The sequence below is a fragment of the Myotis yumanensis genome, unplaced genomic scaffold, assembly GCF_028538775.1.
Source record: "Myotis yumanensis isolate MYYU_CA2020_CCGP unplaced genomic scaffold, mMyoYum1.0.hap1 SCAF_7, whole genome shotgun sequence".
In the NCBI taxonomy this organism is placed as follows: Eukaryota; Metazoa; Chordata; class Mammalia; order Chiroptera; family Vespertilionidae; genus Myotis; species Myotis yumanensis.
Genome location: NW_027223758.1, coordinates 93,849,158 through 93,866,266, shown reverse-complemented (window position 1 = coordinate 93,866,266; position 17,109 = coordinate 93,849,158). Strand labels below are relative to the sequence as shown.

At 52.0% G+C, this 17,109-nt stretch overlaps 1 protein-coding gene across 1 annotated transcript in view; it reads left to right on the top strand.

Moving 5' to 3' along the window:
* The first annotated feature begins 3,433 nt into the window (after window positions 1-3,433).
* Window positions 3,434-17,109, top strand: part of CABLES1 (Cdk5 and Abl enzyme substrate 1) — a 77,734-nt gene continuing 64,058 nt past the window's right edge. Inside the window, exon 1 of the mRNA XM_070421286.1 lies at window positions 3,434-4,469. Coding sequence (XP_070277387.1) covers window positions 3,838-4,469 — 632 coding nt within the window. The 5' untranslated portion in view covers window positions 3,434-3,837. The remainder of the gene's footprint in view (window positions 4,470-17,109) is intronic.

Genomic DNA, 17,109 nt, shown 5'->3' with positions numbered 1-17,109 from the left:
CCAGGTAAAAACATTTTCACTTTAATCAAATGTCTATGAAGCATTTTCCTGTGCCTCATCTCATTTGATCCTCACAGAGGTCCTGGAATAGGTAGATAGGAGACTCAGTGGAATCCTATTTTCTTTTCATTAGCCAGAAAACAGAGATTTATAAAGCTTAGAAACTTGACCTGACTGAAAAGAAGTAAGAAATGGTGGACCTTGAAAATGACTTCAGGTTTTCTCACTGCGCAGAATATAGTCAAACACTGCTGCAGTTAAATATTTTACCCTTTGTTCTCTGCATGATCTACAATAATAATCTGCTTCGTGTTGATATTTACTGCTGTGTTGCTGACAATTACCTGAAAGAGAAGTTGGGGTGCTTCACTGGGCTAGAAAAAGTTTAGCTACATCAGAAAGCAGGTCTAGTTAAGCAAGTTTATTCTATATCTATAAAAGGCTAAGTTGACTCGCGCATGCACGATACATATAAAGCTCTCTCTGGGGCCAATTGCACACGTGTGTTTCCATCCGTCATTGTTGATTGTGAATTTGGTTGACACTTCTATTATAGAGAAAGGGCGAATAGCAATATTAAAATATTTCTTCTAATTAATTTCCTGTCAATGTGCACAAATTCATGCACTGGGCCACTACTACAAATATAAGATTAAATCTGGAGTTGGCCTCCTTCCATAAAACATCCTCACCAGCAGAGAGTGCTAGAACATGTTTGGGTCTTACTGGCCCAATCACTTTAAGAACTAGGTTACCCTGGGGAAATTATTTAATTTTTCTGAGCCTCATCTGTAAACTATTGATGTAATGCAACCCATCTACAGGGTGGTCATGGGATTAGAAATATTCTGTGGCTGGCACACAGTAGGTGAACAGTAAATCATACCTGCAGTATCCCTATAAGAGGATCACATGAGCAGTGTGGAGGTAAAGTAGATATTGATACTTATCTGATGATTGAATAAATATTTTAAATTAGTTTGCACATTTGGCATTTAAAATAGGCAGAGTTAGCCCTAACCGGTTTGGCTCAGTGGATAGAGCGTTGGCCTGTGGACTGAAGGGTCCCGGGTTCGATTCCAGTCAAGGCCATGTGCCTTGGTTGTGGTCACATCCCCAATAGGGGTTGTGCAGGAGGCAGCTGATCAATGTTTCTCTCTCATCGATGTTTCTAACTCTCTATCCTCTCCCTTACTCTCTGTAAAAAAAACAAATATATTTTAAAAAATAGAAAGAGTTCTATCGAATGAGCAAAGAAATGAATATTTCTGAAAAAAATGTTAATGCCCAATGCTGGCAAAAGGATGGGAAATCAGATTGGAACTTTTTTAGGTGGAAAGCCTTCAACATGACGTGCCGCTTGCCCCAGAAATTATGTAACCTAAGAAACCAATACTGAGTGGCAGCAAGGTTTAGAAAAACAAAGGATGTCATCACCACTATAACAGCAAAAGTGGAAACAACCTAGATGTTTAATGTGTGGCACAGGTTTAATGATTTACTCTCTGTCAAATTGAACATCATGCAGTCATTCGAATTATGCTGTAGAAGAATATTCTACATGGAAAGATGATTACAGCACAGCAAGCTAAAAATCACAAGACACAGCCTGCGTTTGCTTCTGGTTAAAAAACCACACAGGACATAGGGTAGGGGTGGAGGTGGGCTAAAAGTGGCTAATGGGGGGGAAGGGGGACATCTGTAATACTTTCAACAATAAAGACAAATTTTAAAAAACCCCACACAACACAAAAATCAAAAGTTTAAGTTATTTTCATTGGAAATGAGATTGTAAGTGATGCCTTTTTTCTACTTTGCTTATCTTATTCTCTAAATGTTCTGCAATGAAAATTTATCACTGTCATAATTTAAAAAATAGGTTTTCTTTTACATGTGCCCAGTTGGTGCCATTCGTGAACATTGCCTGCCAGCACAACCAGGCCAGTGGTCATGGAAAGTAAGTTAATTGTAATAAAGCAGCTTGGAAGTTTCTAGGTAGTTAGTTAAACAAAGTAATTAAAATCCTAATGAAATTTCACACAGCTGGTCCTTAAGCTTTGGCTTAGCTGCTGTAAGGCTACTATAAATAGACACCAGGTTTCCCTCTTACAAAAAGCCTAAAAATGGCATAAAATAAAATATGAGCAATTGTTCGTGTACATGGCCACGTGCCATGTTTGTCCTGAGCAAATGTCACCTGAAACTCCCCCATATCTCGTCCTCCAGGCTGGCGGCACATCTCTGGACAGGGTGTATTTACTCTCCGTTACTCAGCTTACTCCCCTGAACCGGGCATGGAGTGGAATTTCCATGCAGTTACCCATTAGCCCCAGGGCTAGAGTTAAACCTTTAGTTAAATTAATCCGTTGATCTCAAACACATTGCTTCTCCCTCAGAAACGTGTAGAGAGGTTTCTTAGATGTCGCAGAGCTCAACTGAGTGTGAAGATGCAAGTCACCTGAGGGAGACCTGCTCCCTCCACACAGCTCTGCCACCCCCTCCCCCGCGTCCGCCCCCTGTCCTCCCCCCCCCTCCCCCCGCAGGGCAGGCACTTACTTGTTGGGGTGGGGCTGGGGTTACTGCACTCAAGGATTCCTCCCAGATCCAGAGCTGCAACTCTGGGCAGGAACCCATACTTAGAGAAGACAGGGAAGGTGCAAAATGGGTGTTATCAAATGAATGACAGAAAATGCATCCTGGTCCCAGTTTATATAAGAAGAGATCGTAAGCCTCAAAAGGGGGGAGGTGTGGGAGGCCATCGTAGTCCGCCTCTGACGTCATAGAAAACGAAGCACATTTCAGGGCCAAAGTGAAAATTCAGGTTGGCCTTTGCTAAGAGATGAAAAGCGACAGCCCCTCCGGTGGGTGGTGGGTCGTGTCCGTCAGTCTGGCCACAGGAAGGACGTCCCCGCGCCCGGACTCAGGCGCCTCAGGCGTGTACTCCTCTCAGAGGCTGCATCCTCCTCCTGAGAGTGAACGAGGCTCAACCTCCATGGTTTTTAGCTACAGTTTCAAGGTGGGACAGTCCGTGTAAGGGGCTGTGGACCTGCCCCTGTAACTATTAACAACGACTTACTTCTCCGGGCCCAAGGGCAGCGCAGGGTCCAGTTAAAAAGTTCAAGGGCCAAATCTGGACGCTGCTCCAAATAACTGTCCTGCAGACCCCCAACTCCCGGGGCCACCTCCTCACGCCGCGACTGAGGGGTTCTGCTCGCACCCCTAATCCCCGGAATGCGCGCGCCCAGGAAGTGTCCTCGCTTCCTTCCCTGGTTCCCGCGAGTCCCGGGAACCACCGACTCTCTCCCTGGGAAGCGCGAACCTGGACCGCCCGGCGGATCCCCGCCCGCCACCCGCTCCACTTTCTCTTCCTCCTCCTCCTCCTTCTCCTCCTCCTCCTCCCGCGGCCTCGCCGCCCGCCGCCTGGCTCCGCGGCCGCCGCCCGCGGCTTTGTTTTCCTCCAGGTTCCGTGCCCACACGTGACACCGTTAGTGCAAAGAGCGCTCGGAGCGCGAGCGTGGGGCGCGCGCCCCTATAAATACGGACACCGGGCCCGCGGCCGGAGCGCGCGGGGGCAGGGAGCGGCGGGACCGACCGGCCGACCGGGGCCCGCGGGCCGGCAGCCAGCAGCCAGGGAACCGAGGAGCCGGGGAGCCGCGCGTGGGCCGGGGCGGCGGCGTCCCCGCTCGGACGCCGAGGGGCCAGCATGGCCCGCCCGCGGGGGGGCCGGTCGGCCGCGCACGCCGCCCGCGCCCCGCACCCTGCCCAGCCCGGGCCGCCGGCGCTCGCGCCCGCCGCTTAGCACTGGGCGCCGCGGAAATATCGCCGCCTTTGGACACCATGGCGGCGGCCGCCACCCCCGGCCCCGCCGCCTGCAGCACCGACGCCTCGGGCACCAGCGGAGCGCAGCCGCCGCAGCCCCAGCCCCCGCCCGCAGCCGCCGCGCCGGCCCAGCCGCCGGAGCCCAGGAAGCCGCGCGTGGACCCGCGGCGCCGCCGGGCTGCCCTCTCCTTCCTCACCAGCATCTCGCTGGACGGGCGGCCGCCGCTGCAGGACGAGGAGGGCGGCGGCAGCGAGGACCGCGGCGCGAGGACCCGGCTCAGCCCGCTCGCCGCGGCGGGCACGGCGTTGCCGGAGGCCGGACCGGGGCCCTGCTTCCCCCAGCCCTCCCCGCCGCCGCCCCCGGCCCCCGGCGGCCACGCCACGCTGCCCGGCCTCGCCGCCTGCGCGCCGCCGCCCGACGGGCCGGAGGAACTGGAGGAGGACGACGCCTTCGCCGGCGCGCAGGGGCCCGCGGCTGCCTTCCTGGGCCCCGCGACCCCCGGGGGCGGCAGCGGCAGCCGGGGCCGTCTCGGCTCGTTCTCTCCGGGGATCCTGCCCATCGCCTTCGCCAGGCAGACCTCGCAGACCCTCTGCGCCCTGGAGGGCCCGGTCTGCGGCGCCGGCGCCCTGGAGCAGCTGCAGAGGTCCCGGTGAGTGTCCGGGGCTCGCGCACGCTCCCCGCGCCCCTCCCGCCGGCTCTGCGCCGCGGAACACGATCCTTCCCCGGTTCCCGAGCCCGGCGGGTCCCTGGGCTTCTGGCCCTCATTCCAAACCACGGGGCACGCGAAGGTGGGAGAGTCCCCCGGCGTGTGTTCACACGAGTGTGCGCAGCCCGCAGAGCAGAAGCACCATGGCCACGCAGTGGGTGCAGACTTAGGAGTTGCGGGAGCCCATTAAAAAGCGGCGCCAACCTCCGGACCCGGAGATGCGCTCTCTCCAGCCGGGGAGACTTGGCGGGGCGCACAGTGGAGCAGTGGGTCCGCAGGCAGCTCAGGGCGCATGTGAATCCCTCCTGAGAAATTCCTGCCTGCGCTCAAGTGTTCCTGTGTCTCAGGAAGACTTGGCGTTTTCCTTTCACTTGTCTCAAAAAATGTCAAGTCCTTCTTACATTCCCTTGATCCAGGCCAGGGGTGAAATAGGGCTTCGGTTTCTTTTTTCCGTTCCAAGATGAATTTGCTAGAGTTGCTTAAACGCATGTTTTACTTGCTAACTTGTTATCTGCAGGTATTGAGCATCTTAGCAAAAACATGAAATGTTGGACATTTGCTGTTGCTCAGGAAGTAGTTGGAGTTGTCACCATGTGTTCAGAGGACAGTGGGGAGTTAGACTGTCAGGCAGGGGACTGGAGGTTGGAAGAGGACCGAGGGCTGGGAATGCTGGCCTGTTCCCGAGAAAGTGTCCAGCCCCCCAGGCCGCTAGTGACAGCTCGGACTCCACCTGGGCTCGGTTAGTGTGACTTCCTGCGGGCCTGGGTTGCTCTCTGGGATGGGACCTAACTTGTCAGTGGCGGGCCTGAGGTGAGGGAGAACCTTCCTGTCATGCTGGGCTGGAAGCTCAGGCACGCTCTGGCCAGTAAGAAGGTGCCTGCTGGGAACCTCACTTCCTCCCCAGGGGACAAATGGGGAAGAGCAAGCTGTACTCCTCCAGAAGTTTGCCAAGTCTCCTTCTTCCCAGTGGGTGAGGTCCCGCCTCTGCTCAGGGTGAGCTCCCAGGGCTGCAGGCAGGGGCAGGGAGCGGGGAAGCAGCCTGGGACTGTGCGGATGAATTATCAAGTCTGGGCACAGGGGACGGTCTGGCCCTGGCATTTCTTGTCGGCACTCACCTCTCCCATTAGCGGGTGAGTGTGGGAGGGAAATCCCTTCCCTTCTGGGCAGTGGTGCACACTCAGCAGCTTCTCTCTGGGCATCTGGGTGTTACCGCCTGACATCACTCACTGGCTCATAATGTCTGTAGTTTGAGCATAAACCCAGCTAGTCCAGAAGGTCAAGACAGGGATTGCAATAAACATCCATGGTATTCCAAGCCAGTGTGCAAGGCAGGCCTGTGTCTCCTGGTAGACAGATGTGTTCTTGTGTGAAGAGCAGCCAGAGATCAGATGACCTCACGCTTGATCTTCAGGAATGTCCTGTAAGGGCCTATGGAGGCTCTTGTGTGTTGGTACTTCTGACCCAAAGAAGAGCTAGAATTTCTTCTCTGATCCTATCACTGCGAGGCCCTTGTCTGTGTGATCTTTCCCCACCACACACACATTAAGATGGGTTAGTCAGTGTAAGGTCCCTCCTTACCTGACAATCACATTCATCTTACTACTTCGGGATTTTCTATAACTGACAACTTGGTGAACATTAAAAGAAATTACAGTTGTCCACAGAAACAGCATCAAATGTATTGTACAGAGAGGAGGTAAATGGGCAAAACTTGACGTAAGGAAGGCCATGAGAGCTAGCCTGGCCACAGCTGCTGAGGTGGAAATTCCCTGGGATGCCTGGTTCCCTGTGCTGCGCTGCTTCCAAGGATTCTGTCAGAAGTATGTTGCTTTTACGATCCCTAAAGAGCCCTTTAACCTGCCCAGACAAAGTGATGTAGATTGCAAATGCACTTGGAGAAAGGATGCCCTTTGCTTTCCTGGTGTGCCTTCCTTTAAGAAACCCTGCGAGGCTGGCTGGTTCCCTGTACGCCTTCATGGAGGTTCCCTGGCATGTCTTTTTAAAATCCAATTATGCTCTCCTTGCACTTGTTCCTTGCTATTTAAACCTTTCTGCTCAAAAGTGTGTGCTCTTTGAGCTCTCAGAAATGTGAACTCTCCGTTTCCACTGAGATTACTTGAGACCAACTCTGCATTTTAACAAGATCCCCAGCTGGTTCCCTACAAAAGGAAATGGGGAGCTCCTTGCCTCAGTGTATCTGAAATCTGTCTCTTTTTTGAACCTGAGATTTCATGTACCTGGTTTGTTATGGGTATATAAGCTTTCAGAATTATCCCCTCTGAAATCTTGGAAGTCTTGCTTTTTGTTACTTCCACCTGGACACTTGTAAAACCGATCCCAATTATTGCTTGGACTTCCGAACTTTGAAAGACGACACAGGAAATTTCCTGTGCCCAGGCCTGGCACAGATGTGTCCATGGGACGATGACATAATCGCTTTGCCCGGGGCTGGAAGCTTGACATTGATCACATTTAATGCTCACAGCCACCGTGTGTGGATTTTTCCACAGGCCCCGTGTGGCCTCTGCGTTTGGGCCCCCCAGCTTCCCTGCTACTTGCCATTCTTCCTTGTAATTTCTAGGGGACCCAGAACCATGGCCCCATGGCCGGACTCCAGCCTGGGAAGCCTGCACAGGGATTGGCTCTTAGGCCAGGTGGCGGAGGTGGAAGTCAAAAAGATGCCTCTTCCTTGATACCCTGTCGTGTTTCTCCACTTGGGTTCCCCGTGGGGAAGGTGTAATGGGTGAAAGGGAGTATAAGTTTATGAGGTGTGTTCTAAGGTGTCTTTTCTAAGGCAGCAGCTGGCAGCAGACAGCCACCCAGAAGCCCACAGTCTGAGCCTTGACAGGAGAGGTGCATGGTGACCAGCGTATTCTTTTAAAATAACATGAGGATGTTGCTTCTTAGGACATCTGAGTGAGCATGGTACCTTGTGGGGAGTTAGGACTTCAGTAAGACGGGCCATGGGGACAGAAGAGCCCCGAGTCTTGGGATTGAATCCTGATGCCACTGTGTGACCCGGAGCAAGTTATTCAGTTTCTGGGTGTTTCCTCACAAGAGCCTCAGTCTGTGTCTTGGGCTCTTTTAAGTGCTAATTGCCCTTAACATCTATCACCCAGAACTGGCCAGGGGGATGTAACGACTGCTGTACACACCTGAGCTTCTCAGATGTAAATGTGTTTAGAGTCACAGGGGACCTCCCTGAAGGCAAGTTCAGGCCCTGCAGGTCTGCAGGGACCTCCATTGCTGTTTCTAAGGAGTTGCCTGGGATGCAGCTGAGTTGCACGTTGAGAACAGGCTCCGAGTGCTGTGCTCCTGTCCTGGGGCTGAGAGAGCCTGGGCTCAGAGATGCTGTCACTGCCCACAGTTACTCAGCACTGAGACCGAGCCCAGGCTCCCTGCACACCCGCCGCTTTGCAGACTCGAGTTCCGAACTCCCTTTCTCTGCACTGCCCTGCTCTGGTGAAACCTGGGCTCGGCTGTGACTGTTGCCTCCGTCTCTACTGAAAAGAAAACGCTGAGCTGACTAGGGTATCGACCCCCAGAGGAAGAGAGGGGATTGAACGCGTTTCCCTGACTCTCGCCACCTGGCTTTGTGACTTCAGGCAAGGTCACCACTCTGCTCGGCTGTAATCGACTGACCCTCCGGGGTTCAGAGGTCAGTGAAAGACTGAGCTCCTCCGCAGAAAGCCGACCCATGTTACTGTTGAGTCATTTTTTTCAGCAACATGAACTATGGAAGCAAAGCTGCCGTCCCAGTGGGGCCCTGGTCAGGAGCTCACCCAAGGCTCGGGGAGGCTGTGCCCTGCAGGACCCAGGCGGTGGCCCAGCTTCACCCGCTGCCCTCCTGGCAGTCACCAAGTCCGCAGTGCTGGGGGTGAGCTTGGAAGGGGAAATAAGTCAGAAGCCTGCTTACTGCTGGCCAGTGCCCAGAGAGGGCAGCAGGCCCAAGTGTGACCTCTGCCCTTCAAGAAGGGCAGGGAGAGCTGCAGCCTGGCTCTGTGCTGTGCCCACGCTGCCCAGGAAGCTCTGCCTGATGGGCTTTTTCCCATCGGAAGGAGAGTTGTCAGGCAGGGAGAGGGCCAAGGGCAGGTGGCTTTCGAGCGCACTGGGGAAGAAGGCAGGTGAGGCCGGGGGGCGGGATGGGATCAGGGTGCCAGATCAGACATGGCAGCCCTGGATCCCGGGCCTGGGCTGTTGGGGCTGGTAATCCTGGGCTGTCACCTCACGCCCTACCTGTCTTCCCTCTCCCTGTGGGATTAGAGCAGCGGTTCTCAACCTTCTGGCCCTTTAAATACAGTTCCTCATGTTATGACCCAACCATAAAATTATTTTCGTTGCTACTTCATAACTGTAATGTTGCTACTGTTATGAGTCGTAATGTAAATATCTGATATGCAGGATGGTCTTAGGCGACCCCTGTGAAAGGGTCGTTTGACCACCAAAGGGGTCGAGACCCACAGGTTGAGAACCGCTGGATTAGAGGGTTGGGATGGAGGGGCACTGAGGCTCTCCGTCGTCCTGTGTCCTGCTGCGGAGGCTTGTGTGTCTAGCTTGGGGGCGTTTGGATAACCTGACCTTAGAATCAGATGCAGACATGGTGTTACCTTTGTTCCAAGTAGCTCTGGTCATAGGACATGAGTGATGAATGGGTTTCTCTCGGTGTGAGGGAGGCCTTTAAAAACCACCTTTGGCGGAGCTCCATCTGGCAGCGAAGGTGTCACAACTGGACGGGCAACTTCAGGAGCCATCCAGGCTGGACCCACTGCCCTGGGAGGGGTCAGTCCTCGCCACCCCCCCATTCTCTCCTCCTCTCCCCCCCCCCCCCCCCCCCCCACATCCCAGAAGTGATCTGTAGGTGTCGCCTCTGTTGCAGGTTGTAGACATAGATTTCAGCCCCTACCGACACAGAGGGGCAGGAATCAAGGTCACAGAGGGGCAGAGGGTGACTTGGGGCTCTGTTGGCCGTCAGGGATGCTGTGGAGGAAATCCTGGTTTTGGAACTTTGTGTCTTGTGTCATCCACTCAACACACATTGAACACAGTGACCATCAGGTATGTGGTGCCACTGTGCTGGTCCTCTGGATGAGCAGCGTGGCCCATCTGTTGGGCGATATAAACAGGCCGTTTATTCCCGGGAGGGCTTGGCTGAAGCCCCCACCAGGCCTGGGACACTGCCCCCGGCGGGGGGCGGGGGGGGGGGGCTGGCTCAGTGCCTTGACACAGTATCTTTATCTAACACAGTATCTAAGGGGGTTAAGTGGATTCCTGTATGTAACAGCCCTCAGGTAGCACACCTCATCACCCTCACCTAGAGCACAGAGAGGTTAAGTGCCTTGCCCAGGGTCCCTCAGCCCACATGTGGGACCTGGGCCCAGCCCCAGGCATCTGGCACCGGAGTCTGTGCCCTTCCGTCCCCACTCCGCTCCCTGGGCTGTGGTCTGAGTCGGGCTCAGAAATGTTTGTTAAACTGGCTTTGGCTGACCCTCCTCGCCCTGGGCTCCCTAAGTGTGGTTTCTGCCTTTCAGTCATTCAGGAAGGACCCTGTGTGTGAGGGCCCAGAGGACATTCCAGGGTGGACGGAGGCCTCAGTGACTAGGAAATCTCCTGCTGGGCGCCTGCCTGCTCCCCCTCCCCCCACACCTCCTCCCTGATGCCTGGCTGCTGCCTTAAGCACCTGGGGCTCCTGTGCCTCTCGCTGTACTTCCTGGTGGAGTGGGGTCAGGGCCTGGCACCGCAGGAGCCGTTTGTGGCTCTGGCTGTCACTTACTTCGTGAAGGTTCTCATCTATGAAATGGGAATAACAATACCTCCTTCCTGTGAGTTTCCTTGGTTTGAACCCTCCGTGTCTTCTCAGCTTCACCCTTTCCCCTACAGCCCAGGGGTCTGCAGGCTGCGCCCACCATGGGCCCAGTGTGGGCAGGGGCTGTGGAAATAAAATCTGCTGTTCATTCCTGCATTGTCTTTGGCTGCCCTTGTGCTCCAAGGACAGCACTGAGAGTTGCGGCTGAGACCACATGGGTGAGAAGTTTAACACTGCTCATTCTCCGGCTCCTGACAGGACAAGTGTGTGACCCCTGTCCTAGGCCAGTGCTCTCTGCCCTGGAGGTGGGTGCTGGGCCCTTCCACCCTCCCTGTCCTGGCCTTCTGGATGCGCCCGGCTTCCGTTTGGACCCACCAACACCTTCTCCCCCAGCTGAAACCCACATCTGCTTCATGTTAAATTCCTTGTATTTCATGGGAGGCAGCCATGGCCACCACTGCAGCTCCCCTGCTCCCTTGGGGATTATACCCATTTCAGAGCTATGGAGACTGAGGCTTGTTACCAAACTTGCCCAAGACCTGGTACCTGGAATCGAGAGCTAGACTTTGAAGCTGGTTTCTCTGGCTTCTAAGCGGGTTTTGTCTAGACCGCGTAGTGTGCTCTCGCTGGCTCCTGTGATGGAGGAATCTGAGCTGGTTGGTGACCTGAGTATATATTTATGTGACAAGATTTGGCCAGCTTTACAAGTCAGGGCTTTTTCTTTCCTCCCATTCTCCCTTGTGGGGCTGTCACTAGAGGAAGAGTGGTGAAAACCAGGCACTTTTATGAGAATCTGTTACTTCACAGAGTTTTGTGAATTTCCCCATTACCCATGTTCCACCTAAAAAATATCTGACCCATTCAAGTTTCATCCGACAGGCAATTTTAAAACTGAACTTTTCACAGACACTGTGGGGTTCAAAGAGACTGCGTGTAGGAATCATAAAATCATTAGCCCTTACTCTTCCGTAAAACTGTGTAATGTTGTAGTTTTATTTTTGTTTGTATGCTCTTGGAGGCTTTCAAAAACCAATCAGTCGGTTTCCTGTCCCCCCCCTCTTTGTTTGTCTTAGCATTTTGGATAGCTGCACACTAGTTTATATTTAACAGGGTTATCATTAATGTGGTCTGGGGTTTATTGCTCCATTTAGTCAGAAAGACAAAAGCTTCTAAAACGGAACATGCAAGTACTAGGAGTCGAGGACTTGGAATGTTATGATAATGTGTGTGTATGAAGGGCCCTGTCTCGTCCCAGCTTCAGAGGTGTACTTAACTCTCAGGTAAATGTCGTGATAAATCGATGACAGACCGTTCAAGGAGAGAATAATCAAATACTCAAGAATGCCAAAGATTTCTATGTGCCTTTGCACATCAAGTTTTATTTTAAAGCATATTATTCACGGACCCACTGATACATAAAGCAGACTGTCTGCTTTGATCATCTTAGGAGGGAGGGGGAATGGGAGGGGCTGGAGGAGAGGTGAAGCCTGTCGTTTTTTGGGAACAAGTAACAGCAAAACCTGGCATGTTAGGGGATAAGTGGCTGATCCGATGGTGAAAGGTAGTCTTGATGAAGCGTTGATTTTATTGATTTGAATACAGTTTGCTTTGGGGAGAGAACAGTGAAGAAGGAAGATGACATCACAAATCTCCGAGGTAATTGTGTGGGCAATTGAGGCTCCAATTCATCCACAAAAACATCTGATCATATCAGTTCTATACACTTGTTTGGGGCTTTATAAAAATTTGCAAAATGCTTGCATATATATTATTTCATCAAGTCCTTTCAAGAAAGCAACGTGGTAGCTGTTTTATAGATTAGAGAGTGGAGACCATGAAGAACTGAGTGACTCATCCATGGTTAAGTCTCCACATGTGGCCCAGCTGGGATTTCGAAACCTACATTTTCTAACAGTAATTGGAGAGGTTGTTTGTCTCTTTAAATTAAAATTGTATTGAGATAACATCAGTTAATATATAAATTTCAGGTGTACAATGTTGCAGTTTGATATCTGGATGCTCTCTTGTATGTTCACCACCCAAAAGTCTGGTTTCCATCCGTGACTGTATATTGGACCCCTTTATATTTCACCCTCCCCGTCCCCCCTTACCCTCTGGTAACCTCGGTTCTGTTGTGTATCTATGAGTTTTTTGTTTTGTTAGTTCATTTGTTACTTTAAGTTGAGAGTTTAAAAACAAACAAACTCTACCGTAGCAGTATCACTTAAGAGAAACAAAGAACTGTTAGGTGCTGTAAAATTTTTTCTCCATCTGGTCCAAATCTTCCACTTGTATATGAACCTCAAGAGAACAATGCTGGGCCCACATCCATTGCAGACGGTGGGCTAAGTCAGTCAAGGGCAGTATGTTCAAATACAAAGAAATAGTGTCCTATGGTTTTGGCCAGCCAGCTTCTCATCAGGCCGGATGCTGATTTCCACATGATAACCCTGGGCCGGCCAGCAGAACCCTGGGTTGGGGCCTGAGATGTGGAAAATTACCCCAGTAATGACCTTTCTCCACATAATAGTTTTGGTGTCGGGTCCTCCTTCCCTGCACCCTGCGGCCTGGCCTCCTCCTCAGGAAGTTGAGTGAACAGATTCAGGAGTAGAAGGACCAGCGTGGGAGTCAGCTTCTGCCCCTTAGTGGTACCTTTTGGACAACTCACTCAATCCCTCTGAGCCTCAGCATCCTCGTCTGTAAGATGGAAATAATAATCCCTGCCTTCGGGGGCATCGCCTGCAGTGCCAGCAGAGGTTTGGGCCGTGGGGGTTGGTCAGTGGCACCGTAGCTGCTAATTCTGTTCACAGTCGCCTTGTGCCCTGCACTGTCTGTCTGTCAAGAAGCAGTTGAGCCCTGGCCAGATGGCTCCGTAGGAGTATGGTCCCAAACACCAAGAAGTTATGGGTTCAGTTGATTCCTGTGCAGGGCACATACCTGGGTTGCAGGTCGATCCCTAGTCAGGGCACATATGAGAGGCACCTGATCAATGATGTTTCTCTCTTTCTCCCTTCCTCTCTCTCTTAAAAAAAAAAATTATATACTATTTTTAATAAAAGCAGTTGAGAAACTTGACAAGGTCGCTGGGGTCATGGGAGGGAGCTGTTTGCTTTGGAGGAGCTGTGCTGCAGTGGAGAGATAATGGGCTGCATTGTGTTAGTTTTCAGTAAAGTACAAAAGAATCAGAGAAGCCAAGGAAGACAATGCCCCCTCCGTTAGGCAGTGTGTTTCTGCCCTAGAAACACGGAGTCTTAACAATTTCCGTTGCCAAAATAAAGGCCTTAGGGACAGGGAGGGAGGACAAGGCGCATTCACACATTCAGGGGTGACCCTTCGAGCAGAACGGGAGGTTATGAGTGACAGCGCATCCAGCCCACGCCGGACCCAGGATGCTGCCTGTGTGGGATCCCTGCAGCCCTCATGGCCGCACATGTGGGCTGTGTCCCCACGGGCAATTCTGGAAGATGCATCTTGGCTCACTCCCTTTGCAGAAGCCACGGCGGCCCTCGCCCTGTGGTCCTTGTGCTGCCCGCGTAGCCTCCTGCTCTAAGCAGGGCCCCCTGATGTGAGGCTCCTGGGGCCCCGGGCCCATGTGGCCGTGAGTCGCTCTGGCAACTCGGCCTCACCTTTCCCTCGCTTCCCCTCGCTGTTCACAGGTCTCTCTGCACCTGACCCCACCTCTCTGAGCCCTGGAGAGACCGAGTTTGACTGTCCAGGACCCCAATGGAGCCAGCCCACCTGGCATCAGCCAGCCCACACCCTTCTGTGTGCCAGGTTCACACACCCCTGTGCAGCAGCCACGTGGTTGGGTTGTTCCAACATCATGGGGGCCAGCGCCCAACTCCCAGAAGAGAAGGAGAATTACAGCCCAGGCAGCTGGGCGTAGGCGGCAGGGGCAGTCAGGATCCTGTGCCAACCGTGGGAGCGGGCGGCCACCTGGACCCGGCCCTTGAGCTGGGTCTTCAGGGTGAACAAGGGCTGGGAGGATTGGCCAGACTGCAGAGTGGCCTGGGCTGACTTCCAGTGGGAAAGAGAAGGAAGCCCTGGAGGGAGCAGATGGAGGGCCGTGTGCCTGCAGCTCAGAGGGAGGTGGGGAGGAGGGAAATAGGGCCACCTGAGGATTCTGATCTGCGTCCTCAGCGTGGGGCCCCCAAGGGAATCAGCTGGACGGAGTCAGAATGAGGCTTGTTTTGAAAGGAGTGCGCCACGGCGGTGGGAGAACAGGTGCACAACGAAGCCAGAGCCCTGACACGGTCCCGGCAGGAGGCGGCCGCCCTCGGGAGAGTGTAGTGAAGGGGGTGGGGGGAGGTCCAGGAGGCGTGGAGGGACTTGGAGATGGACTGGCTGTGGAGGACGGGAGACGCAGTCAAGGGATATGCCTTCAGTGTGTGGCCTGGTTGGACGGCGGTGCCATCTCTGTGGCCGGAGGAGACTGGGGCGCAGGCCGATGCCATGCGTTTCAGAGCCCCGCCCAGGGGAGAGCTGTGGAACCGAAGGTGGCCCTGCTTCCTTTCATTTCTTTATTGTTCTCTTCCCCAACTTGTGCCTTGACTCTCCAGAGCTCCAGGTGGCGGAGCTGCGGCTTACAGATGACATGCTGATGAGGGTGTGTGTGGGGGCGTTCTCCTCTTTCTTCCAACGTGGGTGCCGTTCATACTCAATGAGATCATCTCAAGTTTTATGCTCATTTCCAACTTTTTGGGCCTAAAAATTCTAATAATACCTATTAAGGTAAATGTTGACCATATCCGTTTCAAATAACCCAAGTCAGATTTCACTCATTTATTTTCGGTTAAAGATACATCATTTACTTTTATTAAAGAAAAAAACACTCTTCAGTGAGATCACAAGATTTTTCCAACCGTCCCCAGTTCAGCGTGCACGTGTCTGCCGGAGCCCGAGTGACTGGACCTGGAGAGTAGAGATTTGTTCCTGGAGAGAAAAATGCACGGCTTCCGTGACTGCTCAGGTACCCAGGGCCGCAGGGTCCCTACTTCCGCATAAGGCCGGGTGCAGTCTCAATAGGCCAGCAGCAATCGCATCTCTTTCTAGTTTTCTTGGTGGTTGTGTGTAATCCTTCCCCCTTTCTCCTCGGGGATGTGTCTCAGATGCCCAGCCCCTCCGGATGCCGGAACCGTGATGAGTACTGAGTTCTATTTTCACTATGTTTCTTCCTACACGGGAATCCTAGGATACAGTTTAATGTATGAGGTGAGCACAGTAAGAGAGGAGCAGCAATAACTAGTAAGAGGTTCTGTGACGTGGTCGCTGGCCTTCCCGCTGTAGTTTGACAGTCTGTTCCATGCTGCTCTGCCTCTGTATCTATTTTTGTTCATCAGTTTATAATGGTCTTTATTATCCATAAATGAGTGAGATCATGTGGTATTTTTCTTTCATTGACTGGCTTATTTCACTAAGCATAATGCTCTCCAATTCCATCAATGCTGTTGCAAATGGTAAGAATTCCTTCTTTTTAAAAGCAGCATAGTATTCCATCATGTAGATGTACCACAGTTTTCTAATCCATTCATCTGCTGATGGGCACTTAGGCTGTTTCCAAAGGAAACTAAAGAGAAAATAAACACATGGGACTACATCAAAATAAAAAGCTTCTGCACAGCAATAGAAACCATCACCAAAACAACAAGAAAGCCCACTACATGGGAGAACATATTTGCCAATGTTGTCACCGATAAGAGATTAATCTCCAACATTTACAGGGAACTCATACAACTTAACAAAAAGAAGATAAACAATCCAATAAAAAAAAAAAAAATGGGCAAAGGACCTAAATAGACACTTTTCAAAAGAAGACATAAGAAAGGCCAAGAGACATATGAAAACATGTTCAAATTCACAAATCATCTAAGAGATGCAAATCAAAACGACAATCAGGTACCATCTCACACCTGTCAGAATGGCTATCATCAACTAATCAGCAAACGACAAGTGCTGGAGAGAATGCGGAGAAAAGGGAACACTCGTGCACTGCTGGTGGGAATGCAGACTGGTGCAGCCACTGTGGAAGACAGTATGGAGTTTCCTCAAGAAACTAAAAATGGAACTCCCATTTGACCCTGTGATCCCACTTCTAGGAATATATCCCAAGAAACCAGAAACACCAATCAGAAAGGATATATGCATCCCTATGTTCATAGCAGCACAATTCACCATAGCTAAGATTTGGAAACAGCTTAGCTCTTTATTATATAGGATATTTACACAGGAGTTCAAATTTGATTTTATATTGTCACAAATTAGTCCCAGATGCCTGCATGTCAGACAGACTTCAGGCTGATCCGAGAGTGTGAGTTGGAAAACAAATCACTTGGCTGTTTGGAATGCTGATGGATGTTTTAGGGTTTCCTTTTTGTTTCAGGAGGGTAAATAATGCATAGTACAGGCCTTGCATACAGGAACTTCATAAATGGCAATTAACAGAAGATGCCCGAGGGAGGAAGTCTCTATAGTTTCTTTTTATGACCCTGGCAAAGGGATTGGGTGACACTTTATCAGCCTTGGGTCTCCTGTGAGCAGGGGGAGGAGTTGGGCCTGTGTAGCCATGTCCCGAGCTGGTCACTGGTCCCCGGTTTCCTTCCCCTAAGGAAGGAGGAGAAACACAAGAGCAGCTCTGTCTGGGGAGTGGCCTCCTGGGTCTCCAGGTGGCAGGACCCCAGGCTTGAGGGTAACAGGGGGTTGCCCATTTCCCACTATGGCTTAAAAAAGTGGCTTTTGATTGTGAGTCTGAGGTTTGGTCTCAACAGTGTTCCCTTAGCCCAT